General features: G+C 33.5%; 1 protein-coding gene across 1 annotated transcript in view; it reads right to left on the reverse strand.

The window, feature by feature from the left end:
- Window positions 1-27,881, reverse strand: part of LOC131851774 (uncharacterized) — a 79,178-nt gene that overhangs the window by 7,880 nt on the left and 43,417 nt on the right. The window contains exons 5-7 of the mRNA XM_059202323.1: window positions 16,283-16,488; window positions 5,503-5,530; window positions 4,472-4,556 (exon numbers count right to left, since the gene is read on the reverse strand). Coding sequence (XP_059058306.1) covers window positions 4,472-4,556; window positions 5,503-5,530; window positions 16,283-16,488 — 319 coding nt within the window. The remainder of the gene's footprint in view (window positions 1-4,471; window positions 4,557-5,502; window positions 5,531-16,282; window positions 16,489-27,881) is intronic.

A 27,881-nucleotide genomic window follows, 5' to 3' on the forward strand; every position in this document is an offset into this window, starting at 1 on the left:
GAGACTTACATATATTCATTACTCAACGGCTAAAATTGTCAGTATAATTTTTTTTTGTATATGATAATAAAATGGTGCACCCGCCTGCGCTAACGGTTTACGCTGACGGGGTATCAGTGGAAGATGATAAGATGAGAATGAGGTCAGGTCAGTTACCCCATCGTGATATATTCATCTGGAATTTATCACGATGGTTTCCGCGTGGAGGTCAACCTGACATGGTACATTGTTAGCAATGGGGTCGAGAGTCCACATTACTAACAATCCCTTCCCCCTGTCAGTATAATTGCCTAGAATAGTTTGTGATAGCTACAGAAGTCAAAACAAGACGTGTTCTTCCGCTTAAAGTGCTAATTACGAAAAAATGGGATAATTAATGTTCATGCTTTGACACGTCTATGGAATAATAACACAGGAGAGAGACGAGTGGCATTTTAAATATTTGAGAGCGATCCACGGTCTCTCTGCGCGCCACGCCCGGCCGCCCCGCCTGCCTCTACTAAAAGTAAAGTTAATTATCTTAAAATGACTATGATCAGGAATTCCTAATTAGGACATGTAAAATGTTTTCATATGATGAGATATGTTTTGATTAATTGAAATTAAGCACTTGGGCGTGTTTATTGGCTATATGAAGATTGAGGTTTCTTTGTGCTACACGCAGATGCAAAAGAGCTGGTGGCCTTTTTAAGGAAAAGTAATATAAACACAGGTAGTACAGATAGCCCTCGTTGTCGAGGCTCTTTTAAGACCAAAGAACACCCGCTCAAGTAATCTTTGTGTGCAGACGTGCCTTTTTTAACTTTTCTAGTGCTATTAGCCGTAGCTGGCCTTTAAGCCTTCTCTAAACCAAAATGAGATTGAGTGCCCAAGATACTCCAAACTCGCGGAAAAACTTATGAAGACAGTGGCCAATTTGAATGGAACAGGGAATCGATCAGGGTAGCTGTACCTCTGTGCTTCCCAATATATAGAAATGCGTAAATTTTAAGAACATTGAGTTGCTCCGAGAAGCCTGCGAATACACCAGAAATCTTTTGCGCTTTACAATGGCCCAAATCTAAGTCCGTAAAATCCTTTTTCCGGCCCATTTTGTTATCCCATCAGTGGAATAGAAAAAGTTACTTAGTGTCTAGCTGAAATGATAGTAACAGAGGCACCCCATGACGACTTGGTGTTTGTGCAAAGTTTACCTCTGGTATTAATACTGTAAAATATTATTATTAAACCACATTTTTTAAATGCGTTTTATAATTTGTACGGACAAGGAAATAAAAAAAGTTTTATTATTCTGCCTTTTATACAGGAGCAGGCAAACGCAGCTGTTTGGCGACTAGGCTCTTGTATTTCAGATTGGATGTTAAGGCATTCAATCTACACAAAGAGAGGTTTGATGTTTATTTTTTAATCGGCGGGATTTACTCCGGCCTTGGTCTATAATAATTTAGTAATGAATGAATTAAAATTTCTTTTTGGAATGAATCTTAAATCTCTGTTGAAGAAAGTGAGTTTATATTTTCACTTATTATAATTATAAATATAGGTACTATTTATACAATAATTATAGCAATGACAAAAGTACATTACTAAATAGCATATTATTCGAAAAATTAACCCGAGACTTCGTCTGAAAAAAATCACTCCTATTACATCTCGTTACAGATCAACCCCCTACAGTCATTTTTTTAAACAAAAGATACCCTACACGTAACATTTTTTTTATGTCGTAGATGCTATACTGTCTGTACTTTTACCTTTTTATTTTTTTCGGAACATTTGGTACGTCTCGTACTTTACCAGATTTTTTATTCAAAGCGGCTACTCGATTGAATGGACACGAGGGAAGTCGCCAAAATTAATACGTCAATTTGAATCAATTCACGATCAAATCCCGTTTTCAGGGCGAGGGGATACATTTTATATGATGGAGCATTACATCAGGATTTGTTACAACTGGTTTTTTATATAAAACTAGCAATATGCCCCGGTTTTGCACGACTATTGTATGTACACTTAATTAAAAATAAATACCTACATTGAATATGTAACTCGCTTAACATGTAGCATTTTATAAACAAAAATGTTCTTTTGTTAGGTTTTTTTTTTTGCAAAATTGTAAATAAATTTTGTCTTTTTTGCAGGGCTCTCCAAAAAAAGAGGATAATATCCTACTCTTTGGCCACACCACGGTGGCCAAGCGTCTTGGTATACAGTTTTATTTCGTGTTTCAATTTTTTAATATCTAAACTTTGTTTTAATAGTGCACTATCAGTACTTGTGATGTAATTAATTTAGTCCCTGCGAAAGTACATTTATTATTCATATAACTAATACTATAACTATGAAAGTATATCTGTTAATCTGTTTATTATGTTAACGGCTGAACGGATCTTAATGAAATTTAATGTTAAGATACATTGACAAACATTGGCTATCTTATATTTAAAAAAAAAGCAGACAAAATCACCAGTGACAATTAGTATGTATATATTTATTGTTGTTGCTTGGATTCATTATAAATATTAAAAAAAAAACTTCAAAATTGATCTGGCATTCCATTCCACATTTAAATTAAAATTCATTTCTAGATTATGACAGCTAACAAAAAGGTATTAATACATCGAACCTATGAGATATCAATTTTCGCCTTTCTCAGTGGGAGATTACAGTTTAATTTTCCGTTCCAGTAGCTAGTTTTTTTTTCTTTTGTCACGAAACTCTGGCGTTGATTAATGCGGGTCCTATATTCGATTTGGGGGTTGTTTGAGCCGTAAACTCGATTATTCCTGTTTCGAATGAGTGAATTTTAAAATAAGTTATTGATCTTTACAAAGAGGGACCAATCACGGGTTCTATGGACGAATGGAACTCACATTTTTTTATAATAGTAAAACATAAAATGATGCAATTTAACAACCTCGGTGGTCTAGCGGTTTAGGACACCGCGCCACTTTACTTCTGACGGTCGCGAGTTCGATTCCTCGCACGGTACAAACATTTGTGTTTATGGGTGTGATTATTTATATTGATCTGGGTTTATCTATTGTGTAATATGTATGTATTTACAAAAAAAAATATGTAAGTACATATTTATATCATTATCTCTACTTTCCTTAAGACTAGATATTATAGTAGCTTTATTTCTTCCTAGTGATATAATCTCTCTTTGTATAAGATTTTATTCCGGCGGATTCCTTCCGCCGTTTCATTGTGTCAAGGTTATATAAACAAACAGACAGTTAAACACACAGTCGCATTTATAATATTTGTTTGATTAATAAATGTATACATATTATATTTAGGTATGTCTGAAGCTAATTATTTGTACTGTGATATACCAACAGATCGAACGAATGTATAGACAAAGCTCATCATAGAACATTCCGTTCCTCTTTATATTATATACATTGTTGGTTTAGAACACAAAGAAGACTCTATAGTTATTTTCCCTGTGTACTTGCATCTTTCCGCTTTCGCATTGTTATCAAATATTCTTCTGATATTTTCTTTCTTTCCGTACCGTAATACACCGTCTATATAATATTATAAAACCGATTTAGGGTACTTTGTCGCGATCGCTCGTTCCTTTTCAAGTGATCGGCTTATTGTCTGCATCTTACACAATAAAACTCCCATCGTTCCCCCTTCATTTTAATTTTCCGGCCGTCATGTACAATCATATTTCTACACGTGCTTGCGAACTGAAATCCTGGCACGTGTTTACGACTTACGTGTGCAATTGTGATAGATTTTAACAAGAACAATAATCATGGTATAAAATCATATAAAATCATCTTATTAATAATATTATAAACGCGAAAGTTTGGTAGTATGGATGGATGTTTGTTATTCTTTCACACTAAAACTATTGAACGGGTTTGATGGAACTTTACAGTATATAGTATATATAGTTTATACATCAGAATAACATATAGACTATAAATTTCACGCGGGTAAAACCCCAGGCACAGCTAATATAATATACAGCTACTCATACGCTGCTGGAGTCGAGTTACAATTCGAGTTACAAGGCGCTTGTGGCCCGGGTCCTAACCAACATGCTGCTTACCTTCATGAAGGAGGACTACCGACCGAAAGGGATGGTGTATCGGCGTTACCGTGGTACATTGCCGTCATCAGTGCGAGCCGATTTATATTTTATTATTATTACATATGAATGTTAGTGTATAAGGTCTATATGTGTAATATGGGCCATTAGTAGCTTGAAATTAATAAAATATAAAACCACATTGAGTGTACAGAAACTCATGTAGCGTCGCATTAGGAATACAATGTGTCATTTTTTTATTCCCAAAGGGAACAGAGTACAAGTAATTTTTTTTATGTAACTGGAAATGTGTGGTGTGATTTGTCTTGGATTATTATTATTATATACACAAAATACATTTATATATTTAATAGTAATTAATATGTGTATAAATAGGCCACAATGTAAAGATGAGATACTCACGTCTAACTCTGACCGTGGGTCGTTTGAAGGCAGTTCGTAGGTACGGCATAGACATAACAAGCTCGATGTGAGGCGGTGGGGGAAGCTGCAACAAAAACGATGTATACACTCTTTTTATTTTCAATAGTTCATGGTGACCCAAGTTATTTCGTCGGCGGCGGAATTCTGTAACACAGGTTTTCCTAGCCCAGATTCCGTTCTATTCTCTTATATTGTTATATGATACAGGATGTTTGTTAAAACAATTTTGTGAATATTTGTAATAGAATGGAATAAATAAATTTTATTATTATTTTTTTTTCCAAAAATTCTCATCTCCCCTCTTAAGGAGAGGAGATGGTAACATACCCCCGGCAGAAGCACAGTCGGCCGGGGGTAATTATTATTATTATTATCATTTAATACTATTTATATAAACTACTTTTACATAAGATACACATAAGAAGATAATTTTACAATGTAGCTCCATTGAACCATATGTTGTGTCAACAATAAGGACGCTTTCAGCAATAAGGCCGCCTCATTGTAACGATACATGTGTCCTTTAATATATTGTTTATGCCTTTTCTTTACTGTATGTTACAAATAAAGTATATTATATCTATCTATTTTTCATACATATGTATTCATTCTACATATCGGTATATACATATGTATATAGCGATATGTAGAATGTTTAAAGTATTAATATCTAGTATTATACATATTACGTAATTGAAAAATAGTTATGGAATGGAAATAATATTCTTTTAAGTCGGTATTAGTTCGTATTACCACAAATAAGATAATATTACATAGTATTAAGTACCAAGTAATATATAACTTTGATACTAATTTATGTACGAGAATAGTATAATTAAATAGCATTAATTATATATTGAAATAAGTCAAACACAATCTGAGTAAGACATCTTCCATATGACAAAAATATATATAGATGCTAAAACAACAATAAAAAAGGACTTCAATTTGTTTCAATTTATAGCCGAAATAATTGAAAGTTAGGTAAAATCAATAAATCATTCACTCACCGTTTTTGATATTGCTTGCATCCATTCCCTTAGCAGCAAAAAATATAGAATTTACAGATAATTAGAAAAAATATATAAGTATAATGATTTCACTCATCAAATTGCCTGAATTATACGCGCACTGTTATATTTTTGTGACTGAATCTAATTAATATTAGACGTAGGGAAGTAATAATTAAAATATTTAATTGTTAAAAGAATGGAATTTACAAATAAGGACAAGTGCATGCCTCTGTCTCACCAATTTCACTCAAAATATGTTTTTTTTAATGGATAGTAAAGGTATGGTGCACCATATCTAATAAAAAAACACTTGTGCGCCTGCATTTACTTATTTTCTTAGGATGATACGACGAGGTCAGGTCAGTTAGACCATGGAGGCAAATTCACCATAAAACTATCACGATGGTCCCAGGAGGTGCCTCATGGAAGTCAACCTTAGTACATTAGTAGCAATGGGGTTATTAGTACCCGTTACTAACAATCCCCTTCCGCCTTGTGAGATATGTTTTGATTGAAGAATAAGTTAACCTCTCATTTGCGTAGGGGTCAATTATTGAACTCGGACACTGTAGCCCCACTTGTGAGAAATCCTGTAATTGATCTCACAGATGGGGCTTTAATGTCATTTTGTAAGCTAACAGTTGAAAGAATAAGACAGTGAAATTACAGAATATAGAGGTTTATGCCGTTCATATATATAAAGGCGAGTGTTACCATATACCATACCATATGTACCGTCAGCCATTGCCGTTTTGCCGTTCCAATTACATATAAAACCATTTTCTTATCACATTAGTAAGGCGTATTTATATAATGTCCAAAATCGTATATCACATATTAGGAGATATGTCTTGTCAGAAAGAAGCTGATCGATTTGAAATCCAATTTACTATTACATACCTCCAGTCCCTATTCGATATATGTGACAGTCTATAACAAACTGCCTTTATATATAAAAGGTGATGATAAATTCAGCAAAATAATAATATCCTCAAAACAATTCACACAGCGCCATCTAGACCCAAGGTAAGGCAACCAAAACTTGTGTTATGGGTACTAGATAACTGATACAAATACATAGATATATGTTTTTTTCGTAAATATATACATAGTATAAATAAAATACACCCAGTCAATCATACTCATGGATACAAATGTTGGTGCCGTACGAAGAATCGAACCCGTGACCATCGCCAGTAAGGTAGTGTTCTAAACCGCTAGACCACAGGCCGTCAAATGGCTGAAAACATTATCCATAGAAACCTTTAGAACCAGGATAGGTTATAGGGATTTTTATGGACAAGAATTCCTTATAACCTTATCATTCCTAATTATATACTTTTTTTTAAAATTTCTATCGTTTAATATTGTAAATCTTTCTCACCTCTTGTGAGAGCACTCAAGTCGAATATTAAACAAGGTCGCGGTCAGCCCGCAAAGCGTCGCAATTTTACATTAATTAGAGAAACAAAAACAGCCATTATTCTACGAAATCCACAAAATGGCGAAAAAAAATGGTTCGTAAAAGGTTGGTAAATGCCCGATATGTCACTTGGTACTCGGGGTACGGGTCCTCCCTATGGATTAATTTTATTTCGGCCCAACGCCTTTATAGGACCCGAGTGTGCTAGGGTGTATAGCGCTGACAGAGGTAAATCTGGCCTAGCCACGTCCTTTTACATTAAAACCTCGGTGGTCTAGCGGTTTGACACACTGCCTAATTTCCGATGGTCCTAGGTTCGACTCCTCACACAATGCAACTCATAATTACGAGTATTTCTATATATATTACATGTTTATTTACAAAAATATATGTACATATTTAAGTATTTCTGTCAGTTGATTAGTGAGAAACTCACTTTACACAAGCTCTGCTTGGCCTGAGACTAGATGGCACTGTGCGAATTATCAAAAAATAACTCTATGTATAAAGGTACCATAACACTATCAAACTCTGTACAATGTTATATGTTAATTCTAGCTTGAAACATAATCAAAATGGATCGACGCACACAATTGAACTGAATCCAGTATGCAGTTCCCACACATTTCTGCTGCCAAGCAGTTTTCTCTATCTGTGTTGCAGTTCGAAGCATAAGATGTAACAGACAAGGTACGGGGACATGATACCTTAGTACCCCAGGAATGACAACTCATGACGCCACACATAATGCGCCTATATCTAATTCGTTGTTGTATTATATATACCTTCCATTTCAAGCGTTACATTATCTAGAAAGTTTCAAGCCAATTAAAAAAAATAACATAAAAATGTACTAATTGAGTTTCTTGCTCATTCAGAAAAACGGGTAAAAAAGGTTTCTAGCCGAACTAGATATTAAAAAATTACTTGCATAAGAGGCCGAAATAGCGTATTTATTTATAAATAATTTTACATAAATTATTTTTGAAGATTTGATTTGGAAAACCCACATTCACGTTAGAATTAAAATCAGACAACAGCAGGCAGCGAGCCTATCACCTTGGGATAATTTTGGTTACTTATATTTTGGAAGAGCCAGTAAGAAATATAATTTATAATCAAAGCTTCTTTTAGTATCGTCCTAATATGAACTCACGACTTTTGGGTCTAAATTGGGGTAGTACACCTGTTAAGTTCACCTTATAAACTGAGTGGAGGTCGATCTGAGCTTACTAACAAGAAAATTAACTTCCTTTTGTAATATTTAGGTATGCTTACTTCTTGTTGCGTGCCGCAACACCCACCTCTATAATGTACTTGTCCCGCCTACACTACGCCGACCAAGGGACAGGACATCGTTGTCTACATCCAGACCAAGATAAACCTAAACCTGCGGGTGACGCAGCTGGAGTCTAGTCTCAAAGCATTTGTGGTTCGCGTACAAACATGCCGTCCACCTTCATAGAGACAGACTACTGGCCAATGGGAGTTGTGTGCCGGTGCTACCGTCGCAAATTGCCATAGGGAAGGCGGTGACCACAAAGATATTATTATTATTTTATGCTTACCAATATTATAAATGTGAGAATAACTCTGTCTGTCTGTCCCGCTTTCACTGAAAAAACTACTGAACCGATTTAAATGAAATTTAGTACACAGTTAGTCTAGAATCTGAGAAAGGACATAGGCTAAAAAAGGGGAGACAAAGTGTTGTATGAAAATTCTTCGTTTTTCAAGCTAGAACAATGGAACTTGTTTGGGTTAGATTATTGAATATTTAAATTAATAATAACACGCGGACGAAGTCGAGGGCACAACTAGTTTTATATACATATATGTTAATATTTTATGTACCTATAGTATGTATAGTATGGGCCAGTATTGTTATATAAAGTTGCCTGAAATAAATAATTAAATTAAAATGTAATATTTTCATAATACAAATATTCTTGCATCATGTTATGATGTAGGTACGAGTATAACAATGACGATATTCGTGCCAAGAGAAATGAATGTGGAATTTACACTTCGTGCAACCCTCGTCTGGCCGTCGACACGGACTCTATTCTTTATCTCATTTAAATTTATGAAGATACGCCTGTCACCACTTATTTTTAATGTTTTATTGTTTCTGCTCACCTGGTATATACTTTTTTCATACTGTCTCCACACACGCACATAATGTAATTCTGACATATACATACTCGTATGTATATGAATTATATATACATTTTTTACAGATTACGTTTTAATTATTTAGAGACGCTGTGGCTTAGTGTTTTATATGTCGACATATAGTCTAGATCTAAAAGTCGAGAGTTCGAAGCTCACTAAAGAACATTGTACGTCAATCTGTATTTTATGACTAACCATTCGATGATAAAAACATCTTTACATAGTATAAAATTAAGACGTTTCCGCTGTCTGTTTGCTTAGACCTTTCAAACTACAGAACGGATTACAATGCAGTTTATAGTAATAGATAAAGTAATTCAAGAGGAAAGTATTACCCGCCAGTCAATAATAAACCTAATAAATCCGAGAAACTGCAGGCTTGCCACCGGTCACATTGGAATTAAAAACATCATCAAAGTTTAGGCATGTCAAATGTTTTGTTACTACCAGTACCTCGGATGTCACATTGTCATTTACCACTGATAAGGTACCTAAATAAAAATAAAAATAACCCCATTGTCCTGGGGTTATTTTGTGGGGTCACAATATGCAAGACAGTGGTAAGAATGGGCAGTCTTATAGCTATTTTGCGATAAGACAGGCTTTATACAAACTCTGTCTATTCTTACTAATATTATAAACGCGAAAGTTATGAGTATGGATAGATGAATGGGTGTTTGTTACTTTTTGACGCAATAACTACTGAATTTGATGAAACTTTACAGTAATGTAGCATATCCTGAGTTACTTTCAAAATTTAATTTTAATGTACCAGTTAAACGTACCAGATTTACTCCTTCTATTTCTATACCTTCTGTATCATCTAACTACAGGCAAAACAGTTATATGTGGCGAGCAAGTAATAACTTCAATAGATTAAGTAGGGTATTAGATATTGATTTGTTTTCCGATAGAATATCTTTAGCGAGGGCCGTGATGAGCAGGCAATTATTTGAGTTATAAGTATCGAATTTAATGTTACTTATATGCATTTCCATTATTCAAAAATGTTTGTTTGTTAATTTCAGCATATGTTTTAATTTAGTAGATTGTTATTTTTTTATATATGATTTTATGAGTATTTATGACACAAACACGCCTCTCGTTTTAGTACTGCAATTTATTTTATATTACGTTTCTATCCGTGAAAACCTATAAGTGGCCGTTCTCATTTAATTATGTTTATAACTATGTTCGTAAATAGCCTTGGTTTTCCGAAAAAAAAATATTAAAAAAAAAATACAGACTGTAAGTTAAAAATATAGTAATAAGTTATAGGGTAGGACGAATCACTGAGTTTAATTACCACATTATTCTCTGTTACAGCCGTCCTTGGCATAGAAATGCGATCTTATCTCATTATTTATAATAATTGGGTTAGAACGGATAAAGGGGTGAAACAGGAAACTAGGCTGTAAACGCTCACTGAGGGGAGGAGGAAAGAAAAAAGACGCAATACATCACCCGTCATTGTCAGATGCTCGAAGGCCGCGTTGTAGAAACTCGTTAGGGGGGTATTACATTATCAAATACATTGTCGAGGCGCATAACGCATTGTGACTTAGTACTTTAAATGACGGACTTTAAAGGACATGACATCAAATCTGTCCAACACAAAAATGTGACATTTCCGACTCTCAATCCAGTGATGGAAATACTGTTAATAGAGATGAGAGACCACCCCCGTTATAATCTATACATATAAATAAAATTGGAGTGTCTGTTTGTAATATTGAAATAACCGTTTTTACTACATACATATGAATATATGTAAATTTGGTACATAAACCAAAAATAAAATTTTTGTCTGTCTGTGTTTGTTCCGGCTAATCTCTGAAATAGCTCGACCGATTTTGATTGGACTTTTTTTGGCAGGTAGCTGATGTAATAAGGAGTAACTTAGGCTACTTTTATTTTAGAAAAATAAAGTTAAATTTCACGCGGACAAAGTCGCAGAAGCAGCTAGTTTTAAATATGTATATCCAGAGAAATGTTTTGCACTCACCAAACATCGATACTTGTGATGTGTCGTGAAGATTTATTTAGTTAATTATCACTAAATTCGGAAGCTAAACAATCAATCGCAAAGTGAGGCCTTAAACCACTACACCACCGTGATATTAACATTAAGAAAACATCTATTTATCACATTTAAGTAATTTAGATACAAATTCGGGTTTGTGTAGTGGATTTACACCCTACCTGTGAATGTCGAGTTCCAATCTCATTTAGTCAGAATTTATACACGCAAATAGATTAACTGTACTACCGCAACGAGAGGGTTGTATTTGGACCCTTCTGTTCTGAAGTCTGTACATTACTCAGCGGCCATCTAATTCAAATGCTCTGTTAGGGGAAGGAGGTTGTTAGTAATGTGGACTAATAACCCCATTAACAGCGGGGAAATGGGGGTTGTTAGTGATGTGGACTGATGATCTCATTGCTAGCAATGTATGGTACATTGTCAGGTAGACCTCCACGCGGTTTCCCTTGGAAACCATCGTGATAAATTTCTGGTGAATTTATCACAGAGATCGAACCTCATTATTATCTTATCATCCTCCACTGGTGCCCCGCCAGCGTAAACCGCTAGCGCAGGCGGATGCACCATTCCATTATCATACATAAAAAAACCATTAATAGCGGGGGAAAGGGGATTGTTAGTAATGTTGACTAGTAACCCCATTACTAACTTGAGGAAAGGGGATTCTCAGTAATGTGGACTAATAACCCCATTACTAGCTTGATGAAAGGGGATTGTTAATAATGTGGACTAATAACCCTATTACTAGCTTGAGGAAAGGGGATTGTTAGTAATGTGGACTAATAACCCCATTACTAGCTTGAGGAAAGGGGATTGTTAATAATGTGGACTAATAACCCTATTACTAGCTTGATGAAAGGGGATTGTTAATAATGTGGACTAATAACCCTATTACTAGCTTGAGGAAAGGGGATTGTTAGTAATGTTGACTAATAACCCCATTACTAGCTTGAGGAAAGGGGATTGTTAGTAATGTGGACTAATAACGCCATTACTAGCTTGAGGAAAGGGGATTGTTAATAATGTGGACTAATAACCCTATTACTAGCTTGATGAAAGGGGATTGTTAGTAATGTTGACTAATAACGCCATTACTAGCTTGAGGAAAGGGGATTGTTAGTAATGTGGACTAATAACCCCATTGCTAGAAATGTACCGTGTAAGGTTGACCTTCACGCACAGGTGGATACCTGCGATAACAGTATATGCTGGTGCACCAACACATTATTATCGTTTAAAAAAAGCCCTTTGCTAGTAATGTAGGTTGACCTCCACGGGGTCGCCCTGGAAACCATAGTGGTTAATTCGTCACGATAGGCCAATATTTTTTAATGTTTGGAATTATTTAACAGCCTTGGTGGTGTAGCGGTATAGGACACCGCTTTGATTTGTACAAACATTTGTATTCATGAGAATGATTGTTTGTGGCGGTCTGGATGTTCTCTATATATATTATGTATGTATTTATAAAAAAAATCTAAGTATTTATATATGTTGCCTAGTACCTACAACACAAACTCTGCTTACCGTGAGACTAAAAGGCGCTGTGTTAATATTTCAGCATATTTGTTTATTTATTGAAAAAAAATTATTGGAATACGGAACCCTAAAATATATAAACAGTGTCTGCTTGCATAGTAACAAACTATTTGAAGCAGAGCAGTCTGGAACCCGAAGGGTTATTGGTTCTAAGTATCAGTCGACGTTATTAATGATTGTTAGGATTCATTAAGCAATAATGTCACAAGCGATTATACACTTAAACACCTAGCAGTAAGGACGAGAATAGAGTAAGACCTGTATAATTAGCCGAACGAACGGAAATTAATTTCGCTGTATCCATCATTCATGTGGCTTGCAAGTAAATAATACCAGTTATGTATACCTATTGCCTAATAAGTTTCTAACGCACTCAAGTTACAATTTATGAATGTGCTTTAAATAAATAAGGGTTGAAACGTATAACAATTCATCATGATATTTTTGCCAATTCTGAACACCTTTTTATAATTCTATTGCTTGTTTTAATTTACCAATGTAATCTTATATATAAAATTCTCGTGTCACAGTTTTCGTTCCCATACTCCTCCGAAACGGCTTGACCGAATCTCATGAAATTTTATGAGCGTATTGAGTAGGTCTGAGAATCGGCCAACATCTATTTTTCATCCCCCTAAATGTTAGGGGTAGTCCACCCCTAAATTATTTTTTTTAATTTAAGGCAAAACAACGTTTGCCGGAACAGCTAGCTTTATATATATAGTATGTACTATATATTTATTTATTATTGCTAGATTTTTTTAAACGTAATTAAAAGGCTAGGTGGTCTAAAGGTTTTGTACCCCGATTTACTTCAAGTGTTCACGGGTTTAATTCTCGCACGGTACAAAAGTATGTTGTTTGTATCGATATGCGTGTTTTCTATGTATATAATATACGTATGTATTTAAAAAAAGTGCATGTATATATTTCTATCAGTCGTTTAGTACCCATAAGACAAGCTCTGCTTAGCTTGGGCATATGTTATCTGTGGCTTGGGGTTAGACGGCGCTGTGCGGCTTGTCCGCATATTTAGGGTGGAAGGGAATGTCAGTATTGGACGAAGGTATAATGTACGTCACAATAACTTTGAATAAAGTCCCTATATAGTACATATATAGCGTTTATATATAGTATATATACTATATATAAACGTAAAATGATGGGTCTTAAATTTGTTCACATCAATAACTGAATTTCCAATGTACTGTACTGTGATACCCTGTCTGTTCTCTGGTGCTGCTCATGCAACAAATTGAAGGCCCATCTGATGGAAAGTGGCGACCTATATCACCACTTTCCATCAGGTGGGCCTTCAATTTGTTTACCATTTCAGTCACATGAAAAATATCCTCAATCAAACACAGTTCAGTCGAAAACTTCGAAAACGAAATACATGAATGGCGGAAGGAAATATTATCTTTCGAGAGTTTCTCGAAACTTTTTCTTAGTACGGATAAATAATTCAGTTATGTTCAGAAAGCAGAATTTAATTCATATTTACATCGGATTGTGGAGATCCCGATATACTTCCTGTATTGCCGAACTCGGAGGAAAGTAATAACAATATTTTTGTTTTATATTACCTCCGTCCAAGCCCACCTAATCGTATATCGGGTAATGGCAATACCCTACTATAGTAACTCGATTACGATGTGTAGATTTTGATGACTTTGACGTTTCAATATATTTAAAATTAGAACTTGATTCTGTCTCTTTCTTTTAAACACAAAAGATATTTTTTGCCTTTTGTGACTTTGTCGATTTTTTACTCTTTTATAGTCTTACTTCTTACAATTATTATTTATAAACGCGAAAAATTTTGAGTATAGACGGATGGTTGGATGTTTGTTATACTACAACAGATTTAGGTAAAACTTTATAATAATGTAGCTTATACATCAAATAAAAGAGGCTAAAATTTAAAAAGATATTATGTAAATTGGGCTATATAATATAATGAAAGTAAGTGTGATGACGAAATTGTGCGGGTCAGCTAGTAAGATTTATATGGTAACATATAAATCTTACTAACTGACTATTCTAGAAAAATGTACTCATATGTATTGAACATTAATCTCATGAATCTATCAAATACTTAACTATTACGATTGTAATCCCAAATGGGATAGTTAGAGGCCAATGCCTCTTGATGACTACAATAGTCATCAAGTTGAACGTAATACTTGACACACTCATATACCCTTTTGTATATTTTAAGTCTAATATGGCAAGTGGAACCTTTACCACAGTTTCTCGAATTATTGTAGTATAAATTATGATCGATGTTATCACTGGAGAATAATATAAATCGTCATGTACTTGATTTTTCTGGAGTTTAAAATTCGGGTTAGTTATTCATTAGGACAGCTCTTGGCACTTCCCAATCAATCAATTTTACTAAATATTAATTCAATTTTGCCACTTCAGTTATATAATAAAAAAAATCGCTGTCACCTAGTAAGGGACAAGATATCTCAATGAAAGTGCCGTGAAGTCCCCGTGGAAATGGGAAGAACAACAAATGGATCCAGGGGGATAAACGAGTATATTTATCGACGATGGTGTTCTGTGAATGTTTCTTGGGAACTCCTCCATAATTCGACGACTTTGGACTTTATTTGACGTTTGAGAGATGTCTACTGAACGTCTAATGATATATGAAATGTTTGGATATGATAAATGAAAATAAATAGAAGTGCCACTTATGTATGATTAGTCGGAAAGGGTATGCGGAGTCGTAAACAAATGGTAATATTCGTGACACTGAACCACTCTTTCCGAGAAACAAAATAGAATTAAAATATGAATTTTAAATTATATAAACTGTATAATCACGTGTTTAATTTATTATTAATCTTTATATGCACATTATTAAAAGTGAAAATTGTTATATTATTTATTTATTTTAGTATTCATCAATGAACACTTAACTAATTATATATATGTATATATACATATATATTCTTTATTGTATTTTAAAATACAATCTTAATTATAGATAATGTTAGCACTTTTCCCACGCTATTTTTAACTGGACTAAGCGATTCAAGAAACCCATACAAAGCTTACAAAATTTTGAAAATTAACTCTAGTCGTTCAGAAGAACTTCAACACGTATACATCGTCAAAACAAATATAGTACTTACATATTATTTGGATGTATCTACTAAATAAACAATTTTATTCACTTTATCTCAGTGAAGTTAATTAGCCTATAAGGTTAGCCCATTATGGCAGATTCGCCAGAAATTAACTACGATGGTTTCCAAGAGAATCGTGTGGAGGTCGATCTGATAAGGTACATTAGAATGGGGTCTCTAGTTCCCATTTGCCATAATTCCCTTTTTCCTTCTTTTAGGCATCGACAATATATAGAAAAGAAAAAATATAACATTTTAAAACAGTTGCTATGTCCGCAGTACTCACACGGGAATTTAAAATTATAGTATATTATAATTATAGAAATAACAAACAGGGTCGCCACATATCTGAACAGCACTATAGATATCACGTTATCACGTGACCCTCAATAGAAATATAAATATAGTATTTACATATTATCTGTATGTATCTACTAAATTAATTTTACTTACTTCATCTCGGCGTCTGATTTGGCCAACATCCATACAACTTGTCCAGGGTCCCGCCTGGATCCTAATGCCATGAGCTGAGATAGCTTCGCCCCCGGTGGCAGTGTCGGCCGCCGTGGCACTTGGCCGGTCCAGTTGGCGATGGCCAGCATCTCTGGACTCTCCTTCACGAGATGTTTCTGTGTTGCCATGTACTTTCCTGATGCGTCCTGTAGAAAATATAGACACCGTTTTTTTATATTTTATCGAATTAGGTATTATTTTGAGGAAATCCATTTTACCAGTTAATTAATACCGATTAATCTTAATCAATTAATTCTATTACCGAAAATAAATAATTTTGTACTTTTTATTAATATTTCATAAATAAATGAAACAAACGAAATACATAACCAAGTGATTTTTAAGGTATCGGGAAAGTGTTTAGTGAAAATAAAGGAAGCCCTTCAGTTGACTATGCCTATCTACTCTATAAGAGATTTGCCGTGAGAAGAGTATAAAGAATTATATTAAAAATATCAAACAATTTTCTTTAAGATCTCATAAATATTTTATGAGAAGCAACAGTTTAAAGTAGCATTACATTGATTACATTGTAATATGTTTCGTTCTATATTCTTAATAAATCCCTTTAATAATAGCAAGCTTACGTGTAATCTCCTATTATAATATTTAATTCGGAACATAATAGGCTATCAATCAAGACGCATACTCTGAAGCCACAATACCGGTATTGAATACAAAATGAAGAAGAAATCCACTTTACGGTAGGCGATTGTTGCTAAAAATATTCGAATAATTCGGTTATTTAGTTTATTCGAATTATTATACTGGGCATTACCGACGCCGCCGACTGATTTTTTTAAGATGGCCGTCTCCGTAAAACAATCAATGTTAGCGTTAAATTATTCAGTCATTTAGTCGTGATAAAGTACCAAACAGACAGATAGCATTTATATTTCAGTATCTAATACTTTACTTCCTAAATAACTCAGTGAAAATTCACTTTACAGTGGGCCATTATTGAATTTACATATTAATTTTTAGTTATACCATTTCCCTTCACCATTGTTCAAATGGAATAGTAAAATATTCAGTCAAATAAACTTTAACAATGGAAAATTCATTGCACAGAATAAAACATGCCGTCCGCAATTAACATTACGTTCGATATTCAATTGTACTGAATACATAAAATAAATTGCAACTTGATTAATACTCGATAAAACGAATTGCATTTTGAATAATTCGATTTCGTTTTACTAATAAATAGGGCGTCACTAAATTCTACTGAATGTTTAATTTTAGATACCGACATTTTGCAGATTCAAGATAAGAAAAAGAGGCCCTAAATAATTTAGTCACGGAGTCACATTGTGAGACAATAAATTATTCAAAATTGAGGCACAGAACGAAACTAGGACGGCATCTCTGGGATTATATAGCAAAAGTTGTTTAATAGAATATTGTTCTGGATTTTGTGCTTTATTGTGTTATAGAATTGTTATTCAAGCGCTCCTTTTTGTCGATATTTTTTATGGATGATAATGGAATGGTATACTTGCTTGACCTAACGGAACACGCTGGTGTACCAGTGGGAGTATAAGGTTAGTTAGCTCATTGTTGTAGATTCACCAGAAATCGATCACGGTGGTTCCTAGGGGAAACACGTGGAGGTCGACCTGGCAAGGTACGTTGTTAGCAATGGGGTCCCTAGTTTCCATTAGTAACAATTTTCTATATAGTTTTAGGCATTGATAATAAGTAGCTTCTAGAACATAAATAATGTACAGTTTTAAATAATTATGCATTTTATGCGGAGGAACGAGAACCATGTCTTATGGAAAGTGTATAATATGAATGTGGATGGATGTAAAGGGAGGGGACGTCCTAAGAAAAGATGAATGGATTGTGTGAAAGATGATATGAATAAAAGAAGAGTTTGTTCAGATATGACGACCGATAGAGAGCAGTGGAAGAGAATGACATACTGCGCCGACCCCAAATAATGGGATAAAGGCAAGGCAATGATGATGATGATGAATTTTAAGTAATTATTTTCGCATTAATCATAAGACAACTTAAAATATATATGGATTAAGATTTTTTATGTAATTCGAATGGCAAACATCGCCGTTATATACATACATGAACAGCACTACAGATATCACATTATCATGTCAAGTCCACAATACTACACATTGCTATTCCGGAAATATATTTATATATCTATCCTGTGATCTCATACAAGTCTACTATTTTCAAATTGGAGAATCTTGCAGCTGATGGGGTGAATTGAACGAATGAGATGATTTCGTCAGGACGGAAAAGGAAATGATTTCATCTGAGCATAGAGAATTAGAAATCATTCATAGCGTTGCATTACATTTATTTTGGCCCAAATATCTACCGGTACAGACTCAATTAGTTCCTTATTATTTTTTTTTAACTGCGTAAAAATGTTTGTTATTTTATTTTAATTATTGATACAATATCGGAATGACATAAGATAATAATGTATAAAGTTTGCACGCCTGTATCCAAAGTTGAATTCACTGGACATAATGGGTTCCTACCAGCATGTTGATCACCGCTCATGATGAGGGACTACTGGCTTAAGGGGGTGGGATGTGTCTACCGTGGCAGATTACCGTCTACAGCGCTGTAACCACTATTTTATATTAATTTAAATATTATTCAATAGTCTATAGGTATTTCAGGCTACTAATTTCCCATATTATGGGAAATTAGTAGCCTGAATGAAATAAATAAGAAATTTAAATAAATATTGTTTAATATTTTTAAGCACCTGTATTCTGCAAACAATAATATATTTTAATTTGAAGGAAGTCACAATATACAAAATTTATACAAGTCTACCTGTAGCAGTGATCCAAAAATGTCAGCTTTGTTACGGTAACATTCAATAAATTCTCAGCCTAATGACTTCATATTTCTTTAAGCGAATTAAGTTCATTCGGAGCTTGCAAAACACCTGTTCCTCTAATGAGAGACCGGAGAGGGTGAATATTCAGCGCCATAAATTACTCGACAAATTTTCACATTACAATCGCTTTTAATACTGTCATTGTATTAAATACGTTTTCTTAGTTATATAAAAGTTATTAGGTTCAATATTAAACATTTTTAAAATGAACACATTTAAAGTAGTATTTTAAAAAACTGCTTCGACAGTCTTTTAAAATACTATTATGTAGTAGTTGAGCCCACCGCTTTACTTTAGATGGTCGCCAGATCGATTCCTCGCACGGCGCGAATATTTGTATTCATGAATATTATTGTTTGTATCGGTCTCGGTGTTTTCTATGTATATTATATATATATTTACAAAAAATCTATCTGAGTCTTTATATCAGTTATCTAGTAACCATAACACAAGCTCCGCTTACCGTGGGACTAGATGGCGCTATGTTAATTGTCCAGGGTTATTTCTTTATATATTTGATTTAAAAAAATGTAGTAGTTGAGCTTCTTGCCAGTTATTCTCAACTGAAGTAGGTAGCTAAACCGGATGGTAGGTATAGTGGTAAAAAAAATATTCATAAGATGCTAAAAATATATAGTTTAAAAACAAAAGTATAACTATTCAAAAGAGCTTTGTATTTATTTGAATACGGTTTTTATTATTTCTATACTAAAGAATGATGTTGGCCATCGCTTTATTAAGTGATAAGAAGATAAAACCTTTACGGTGCAAGGATTATATATATGTGCAAACATAATTAGGTATATGTATAACTAGGTATGTAACCGGTGTGTTGTTTATAAACCATCGTATCGTATCGTTTAGAAAGAATGCAAATCTGATCTCTAAGATTTCTCCGCGCTTCTCGCACCGCTTAATTACTGTATCACATTATCTAAATAAAAGTAAAAAAATGTAGACAGCCGATAATAACAATACCGGCTCTGAAATTATTGATTAAAAATAGGTAGACAATAATAAATATTACATATTAATTGTTTATTACATACAATCTTCATACTAACTGACGGTTATATAAATATCATACATAAAATAACAAAAAACTAGCACATAGAAACACACACACATAGATATTCGTAGTTTTCAGAGTCATGGTACACGTAGGTAAAGTTATGACCGCGTACAAACAATGGCAAATAGTTATGCAGGTACGAAAGCGAAGCCATTAACGGTAGTGCCGCGGGCCATGAAAACATTCTAATTGGAAAACTTGTGGGCTTCAGCCTGTAATCACAATCAGTAGCTATGCACCGTCACCTTTTATAATTCCTGCTTTTTGTTCAAGGTCGCTCAGTATTATAGGAATGTGTACTGATTTAATTGCAAAATTTATACGACGTAGAGCCATTCTTTATATACCAGTTGAATTTTAAATAACCTTCAAATATTAATTTTTATTATAAGTAATGTAATATATGAGGAAGTTTTAAAGTTGCGACAGTTATAGACAAGTTGCGAAGTGACAGATTGACTTGGTATGGGCATGTTATGGGGAAAAGCAAGTACCAAGTTTTAAAGAAAGTATTTATCATAAACGTGGATCGGTGGAAAGGGAGAGGACAACCGAAAAAAAGGTGGATGGATTGTATGAAAGTTTATTTGTATAAGAGGAGAGTAAGCTCAGATATACACGGCCGATGAGGACCAGTGGAAGAATATGGTATACTGCGCCATCCTAAATCTTACGAATATTATAAACGAGAAAGTTTGTGAGCATGAATGGATAGATGGATGGATGGAAGAATGTTTGTTACTCTTTCACGCAAAAACTACTGAACGGATTTTAATGAAATTTTACAGTAATATAGCTTTATACATCAAAATATCAGATGAGCTATAAAACTCATGTGAGTGAAACTGCGGGCACAGTTAGTAATGGAATAAAGGCAAGGCAATGATAAATTTTTATTATAAAATTGCTACTTACAAAGCCATAGTAAAGAGCAAATTTATAATCAATATCAATATCGTATCCTGCGATACGAGTACCTCGTTGCTATGGAAAATGACTATCCAAATTTCTTTCCGTTAAACATCTGTTTTATCTTTTTAAGTAAGGAATACTACAGGCATAGCGTGGAGCGCGAAGAGGGGCCTAAACCCCGGGCCAACCAAAAGGGGCGGCAGACGGCCAGCCCCTTGATTTTTTCGTCTTGAAAAATCAACAACAAAAATAAAAAAAAATGTACCTAACATTAGTTTTTCATGTAATAAAAATATATAAAACTAAATAAAAGATCTCCGGTTAGCAGGGAAAATGTAGGAAAAACCACTATACTCCGCTAAGGAATATATACATATGTATATGGATCAAATATTGTTAATTTGTACTGTTTTGCACAAGTGTAATGTATGTATATATTTTTTTATTAAAATACATCTACGTCGGATAATACGTCTATGGTATTTTTAATTGAATATCTATAGAAGAAAGATTTGTTTTAAAATAGTTTTAATATGATTCCATTTTTCTATTTTAAAAATAAGTTAGACTGTAGATGCATAATCGTATACCTATAGATGGTTCATATTTCATTATTGCATTCAGAGTCCTAATAAATATCAAGTGGAATAGATAATCACTTATAAAAGGAAGCGAGGACTGAGAGACCCTGAAACCGAGTTTCAGCTAACTTTTCTTGTTAAATTAATCTTATAGTCTATTTACAACCCTAGTTTAAAACGTTAAATAACTCTAATCAGCAGCTAATCAATATGCTAATTTATTCTATTTTAGTTCATGCTACAATACGCTAACTTATTTTATTTCTTTCATAATTGTAATTTTGTTTCTAATATACCGATTTTTTTATGATATTCTGTTTTTTTATGTACCTAATTGGAGTGGCAAAAAAGCTGGCGATGTTTCTGATGGAAAGCGGTAACCCTCGCATATATAGTTATATATTAACAGTTATACAGACATCACGTTATCATTGACAGCTATGATACCACTCATGCGTTGCCATTCCGTGTGAATAACATGTTAAGCTTCTTATACTGTAATTAGCGCCTTCTGCGTAATCTGCGCTCTACAACCGAAACACGGTCCACAAAGAATGGTATTTGGCGGCTGAAATAGGTGAGACTGAGGTACCCACGCAGACAACTTTCTGCAGTCTTTATGATTTTGGCGATATCGCAGTGTTGTTTTTAGTAATTGAAATGATAAGCAAGCCTAATGGCCGTAATACCTACATACATCAAACGTGTAACGCCTATACTCCATATAGAGGACTAGTATGTCCTGCCTTTCTATCCTGTAATTTCACTGCCTTATCTCAACTTTCAACCGAAACGCGTCTTACAAAACAAGCTGCTTGACAGCTGAAATAGGTGAGGTAATTCTGTGTGTTCGCGACAGACCACCTTTTATATTTATTTTCATATATTCAATTATGTTTTTTACAATTTTTGATATTATATATTTTCTGTGTTGTTTTTCTAATGCTATGTCAAATATACTGAAATATATTGCTAATGATTGGTAAGTTATTTATTTATTTTACCCCACAATATAAACATTAACTGCCATTGCCAGCCCTATTACTGCGTTCTGTGACATATTTTTCGTCTAAATCTGCTATGCTTTAAAACTGCTGGTATACGCCGTCAAGAGTAAAATCCATAACGAGCAATAAATTTTATAGATACGTTTCCGAGGGTCTTCGAAGAAGAGGTTTAAACGTGAAATTTAATGTTATGACTTAATCGATATGGTAAGAAGGAGATAAATTGTAAAAGTGGCCTTATTCAGAGCAATTTAATCATAATTTAGGAAATAGGTCTCTAATAAAACTACAAATATATAATGAAATAAATGTCGTAATTGAATGTCCTTTGAGTTTCCATTTAGGACTTCAGATTAGATTCTAAAGAGCTTAATTGACTACGAATTTTTTTTTATTATCATATCCCTTTGAGTAATTATTTAAAGTATAAAAAATCTTTGTAATCTATATTTATTAATGTATATTGATGCGGGCTAGTATTTTATTAATACTTTCATTTATTAAAACACTTTTAAAATCCATTAAACCTTTTTATGTACGTTCCATTACATAATGGTTATCTGTGGTTCCACCAAGTATCCGTAATATTGTGAGGGGGAAAGAGAATTGTTAGTAATGTAGTCATGACCCCATTACTAGAAATGAACCATGTCAGGTTGACCCCCACCCGGTTCCCCCTGGAAATCATCGTAATAAAATCATGATGGGCTGACTGACCTGATCTCATGTTCGTCTTATTATCGTCCACTGGTGCCTCACTACCGTAAACCGTTAGCGCAAGCTGGAGCACCATTCCTTTATGATTAAAAAAAACCGTACTATTGTGAACTTCATCAGTTTACAATCTATTTCGTAAATTTGTAAATTAACGATAACTGTGTACTCAACTACACTCCTTGGTTTGACATTGATATACAGGTTTAGTAGAAAAGGGTATTTTAAGCCGCTCGCACTGTAACATATCACTAATAACTAATTGATCCCACATGATATTGACGGCCTCATTGGTGTAGCGATTTAGAACACTGTTTTACTTCTACGTGTGTTCGATTCCTCGGTGCAAACATTTGTATTCATGAGAATCATTGTTTTTATCGGGTGTTTTCTATGCATATTAGATGTGTGCTTCCAAAAAAATGTAAGTATTTATGACAGTGCCAGTGAATTGACCAGGTTATTGTAAAACTATTCTTTGTTTACAAAAATAAAAATAAACATATTTATTCATTCTCAGAAATTTATACGTTACATTTTTAGCGTGTACATAATTTCACGAGATTATAAACTTTTTAGCGAGATAGACTTTGTGGACATTCTGCGTATGACTGTCTACCTCTCGCAGGTATATGTAACAGAATATAATAATATGGATGTTGTTTGAAAGCCTATTGCCGACTATTCGGCGACCAAATATCATAAACTAATGTAAATCCATTAAGTAATGAAATAGACTCTGCAAAATAACACCTAATTCGATAAAATATATAAATAACAGAACCTCTTTCATTCTCCAACAGTCGAGTAAATACATAATTCAAATATAGAGCTACAGCGAACTTGCGTTTGTTAGGTGCCTGAGAGCATCTAATAAGTGGACACCAAACCGTGCAAGTACCACCGCCAGTTGACAATGGCGGGAAGTCATTCTCGAGAACACTTCGGGCTCAAGAGATCTGCGTCGGCAAAAATACGACACCCTCATACTCGTCTCTACTGTGATCTGCAAAAGTAACGTCATAATTTTGCAAATATATATTACGGGGTTGTTGGCAATGATATGTACACAATGACTTCAATAGTAGCAACTAACGAAGACGTGTGAAGGTAGATTATATGTCTGTTCGATAGAACATATGTCTGTTCATAAAAAAGATTTTATTTACCATCTACTCGCTGCTCATCTGTTTGCCCGTGATGATGGCGGTTGAAACACTGCCGAAATATCGGGAACTCAATAAAAATAAAACGTGGTAAGATCCCGTGATTTTTACTAATTGCACAAATACTTCTCCTTTAACTTTGTTAACATATATAGGTACTTTACACTACGAGCGTTTAAACCGAACTGGACTCTACACATAATATTGTTGTTTTATTTAAAGTCAGTAGGTAGGTAGAACCGATATGGTCAAATCGAAACTTATATCTTGTTCTCAAAAATAAATGTGATTATATCAAACTTCTAGAACATACCTATACCTATACTCATTATATATAGTAGTCATAGTTATTTAGAGAAAACTAATAAAGTATATATTTTGTTTTCTAAAAGTAATACATACAATCCTACACTATTACCGAAGTCGTGATGGCTATCTATTCTGTAACACAGATAAATTGTATTACATATACTATAAATCCACTTTATACATTTAAAAAATAATATAATATTGCGAGTAACAGGTAGAAAAAAAGGAGAATATTTGGTACGATAATATGTGATGTATCAAAAAAATTCTTTATCCCAAGATCTCAACATCTCCGCAATATGAAGACATACACGTGTCGCCAGGTCGACCCTCGCATGCCGTCTCCCAACCTCGCCTTACTGTATAAACTAACTATAGAATCTTGTCTCTCCACACGAACACCGCAGTAGGGTGAATAGACGATTTTTCAAGTGAATAAGGGATGAAATTGTAATTTAGAAAAAAGCCGCTTAAGTATAAAACATTCTGTTTTAAATATATTCTACCTCAAATCTTTTATTCTATTTCCAACAAAACGAGAAAGTTTTATAAATTACGCTTTATCTTATATTAAAATTTTTGTAGATTTCGATTATTCTTTTTGTAATCGATATTTAATTACTTTATATTTCTTTTATTTTATCATAGGTAACAATGAGTTCAAATTTATTTATTACTAACAAACCCTTTTCATCATAATAATGGGGATTGTGGCTATGTTTTTTTTTTAACCCTGGACCATTAACACAGCGCCATATAATCCCTCGGTAACCAGAGCTTGTGTTATGGGTACTAGACAACTGATATAAATACATTGACATTTTTTCTTATAAATACATACATAATATATATAAAAAACAGCCAGACCGATATAAACAATCATACTCATGAATACAAATACAAAACCCACTACCACCGTAAGTAAAGCGGTGTGCCAAACCGCTAGACTACCGAGGCCTGATGTTACTAGGCAGCGCCGTGCAATACAACTATGTAGTCTGTAATATTATCGTAACATAATTCTGACTTTGTTATTACAGCTATTCATGGAATTACATTTCATAAGAGTGGCACCCCACCCTCCTCACATGTAATGTTTACAAAAGCTACTTCCTCCTCAGATAACGTCAAAATTGATGTGTTCCTCGCGTGTCAGCAGCATTCATCTTATTTCAATCAACATACCCCACAATAGATGGCATGCCGATACATGTTTTAAACTATTGTTCCAATGTTATATGCGGCTGACTACTTATGTATTTATTATTGTCGTAGATATTATATATTATTACTTGCTGAGTGCGTGACTTAGTCCGTGTGGAGTAGTGACCTTGGATTTATTATTTAAGCTAATTATAAAAGGCCAAATAAAATAGTTTCATCATCAAAATAACTTCAAAAAACTTTGAACATCATATTTATTTATATTTAAATAATAGTTATAATCAATAGCTTTAAAAATGACGATACTTCCATACAACCTTTTATCTCCTCTTTCAACACCATAGAACCCATTTTTCATATTAAAAAGTAGCCTATGTCCTTTCTTAGGGTCTAGACTATCTATGTAACAAATTCAATTTAAATCGGTTGAGTAGTTTTGGCGTGAAAGCGAGACAGACAGACACACAGAGTTACTTTCACATTTATATTAGTACCTAAGGATAAGGTTAGTAAGAATATACTAAGGATAATTCTAATTTTGAAAATATATTTATATGCTTACCATAATGTTTTATCGACGTTTATTTAATACTAGCTGTACCCACGACTTCGTCCGCGTGGAATTAAACTGTATTTTTCTAAAATAAAAGTATAGGCTACTTTTATTTTAGAAAAATACTTTATCCTTATTACATCAGCTACCTGCTAATAAAAGTCCCGTCAAAATCGGTCCAGCCATTTCAGAGATTGGCCGGAACAAATACAGACAGACTGATAGACTTGTAAAACAAAAATATTTTGGTGTATGTACCGTATATATATTCATATGCATGTAGTAAGAACGGTTATTTCAATATTACAAACAGACAATCCAATTTTATTTATATGTATAGATAAAATATAAAAAGAGGTAGAGGTAGTATTTAAGAGGTGTTTAATTGTATTTTATGAGTCTGTGTGGTCACTTTTATTTCATTCAAATCCTGATATTCATTATAAATTGTATAAGATATGGCGGTGAAATAAGATAAGGGCAGGATAATGATTATGTGAATACTATTACTCACGGCTAATGTAGCTATTTACATGCGAAACAATTTTTAAAATCAAATACCAATAATTTTTTATGTAATTTCCGTATATAATTTTAATATTTTTTATTTTTATTTTTATTATTATTATTTTTATGCATTTAGTAAAAAGCTATTAATTTGAAATTACAAACAGGTATTCCAATTTTAATAACTTATATTCATTAATAAAATAGTAAGAGCAGTATCGAAATAGAAAAAAAAATATTTTACTCCTATTAGTAGATTATTTTTAAAATTTATATGTTATTCCGTATTAAAAAACATTCAATAAAAACCCCATCCTAAGCCATACAGTCGTTTTTACTTGAAAGCTTAGCACATAGTTACGTTTTTTTTTATTTTGTTATATATAAAGTTAAAGTCGGCAAGCAAAAATCAAATCTATCCCCTTTACAATAGGTACTAGTTTAGATACCCGTTCTAGACTACACAGCGTTTCGCAAACTGGCTTCGTAATAGATTTAAAACGAAAATAATTAAAATGGTGCTAGCGGGCAGACAGCTATAAATTGAATACGTTCCATTGCTAAGAAACAAATACAGTCTCAGTTGAAAATACTCACATTATTTTTACGTAACTGGAATGAGAAACTGACGACTCAACTGATGGTAAGTTTTTTTATTGGATGATAATGA

The sequence above is a fragment of the Achroia grisella genome, unplaced genomic scaffold, assembly GCF_030625045.1.
Source record: "Achroia grisella isolate CSIRO2021 unplaced genomic scaffold, CSIRO_AGI_Agris_v1 utg807, whole genome shotgun sequence".
NCBI lineage: Eukaryota > Metazoa > Arthropoda > Insecta > Lepidoptera > Pyralidae > Achroia > Achroia grisella.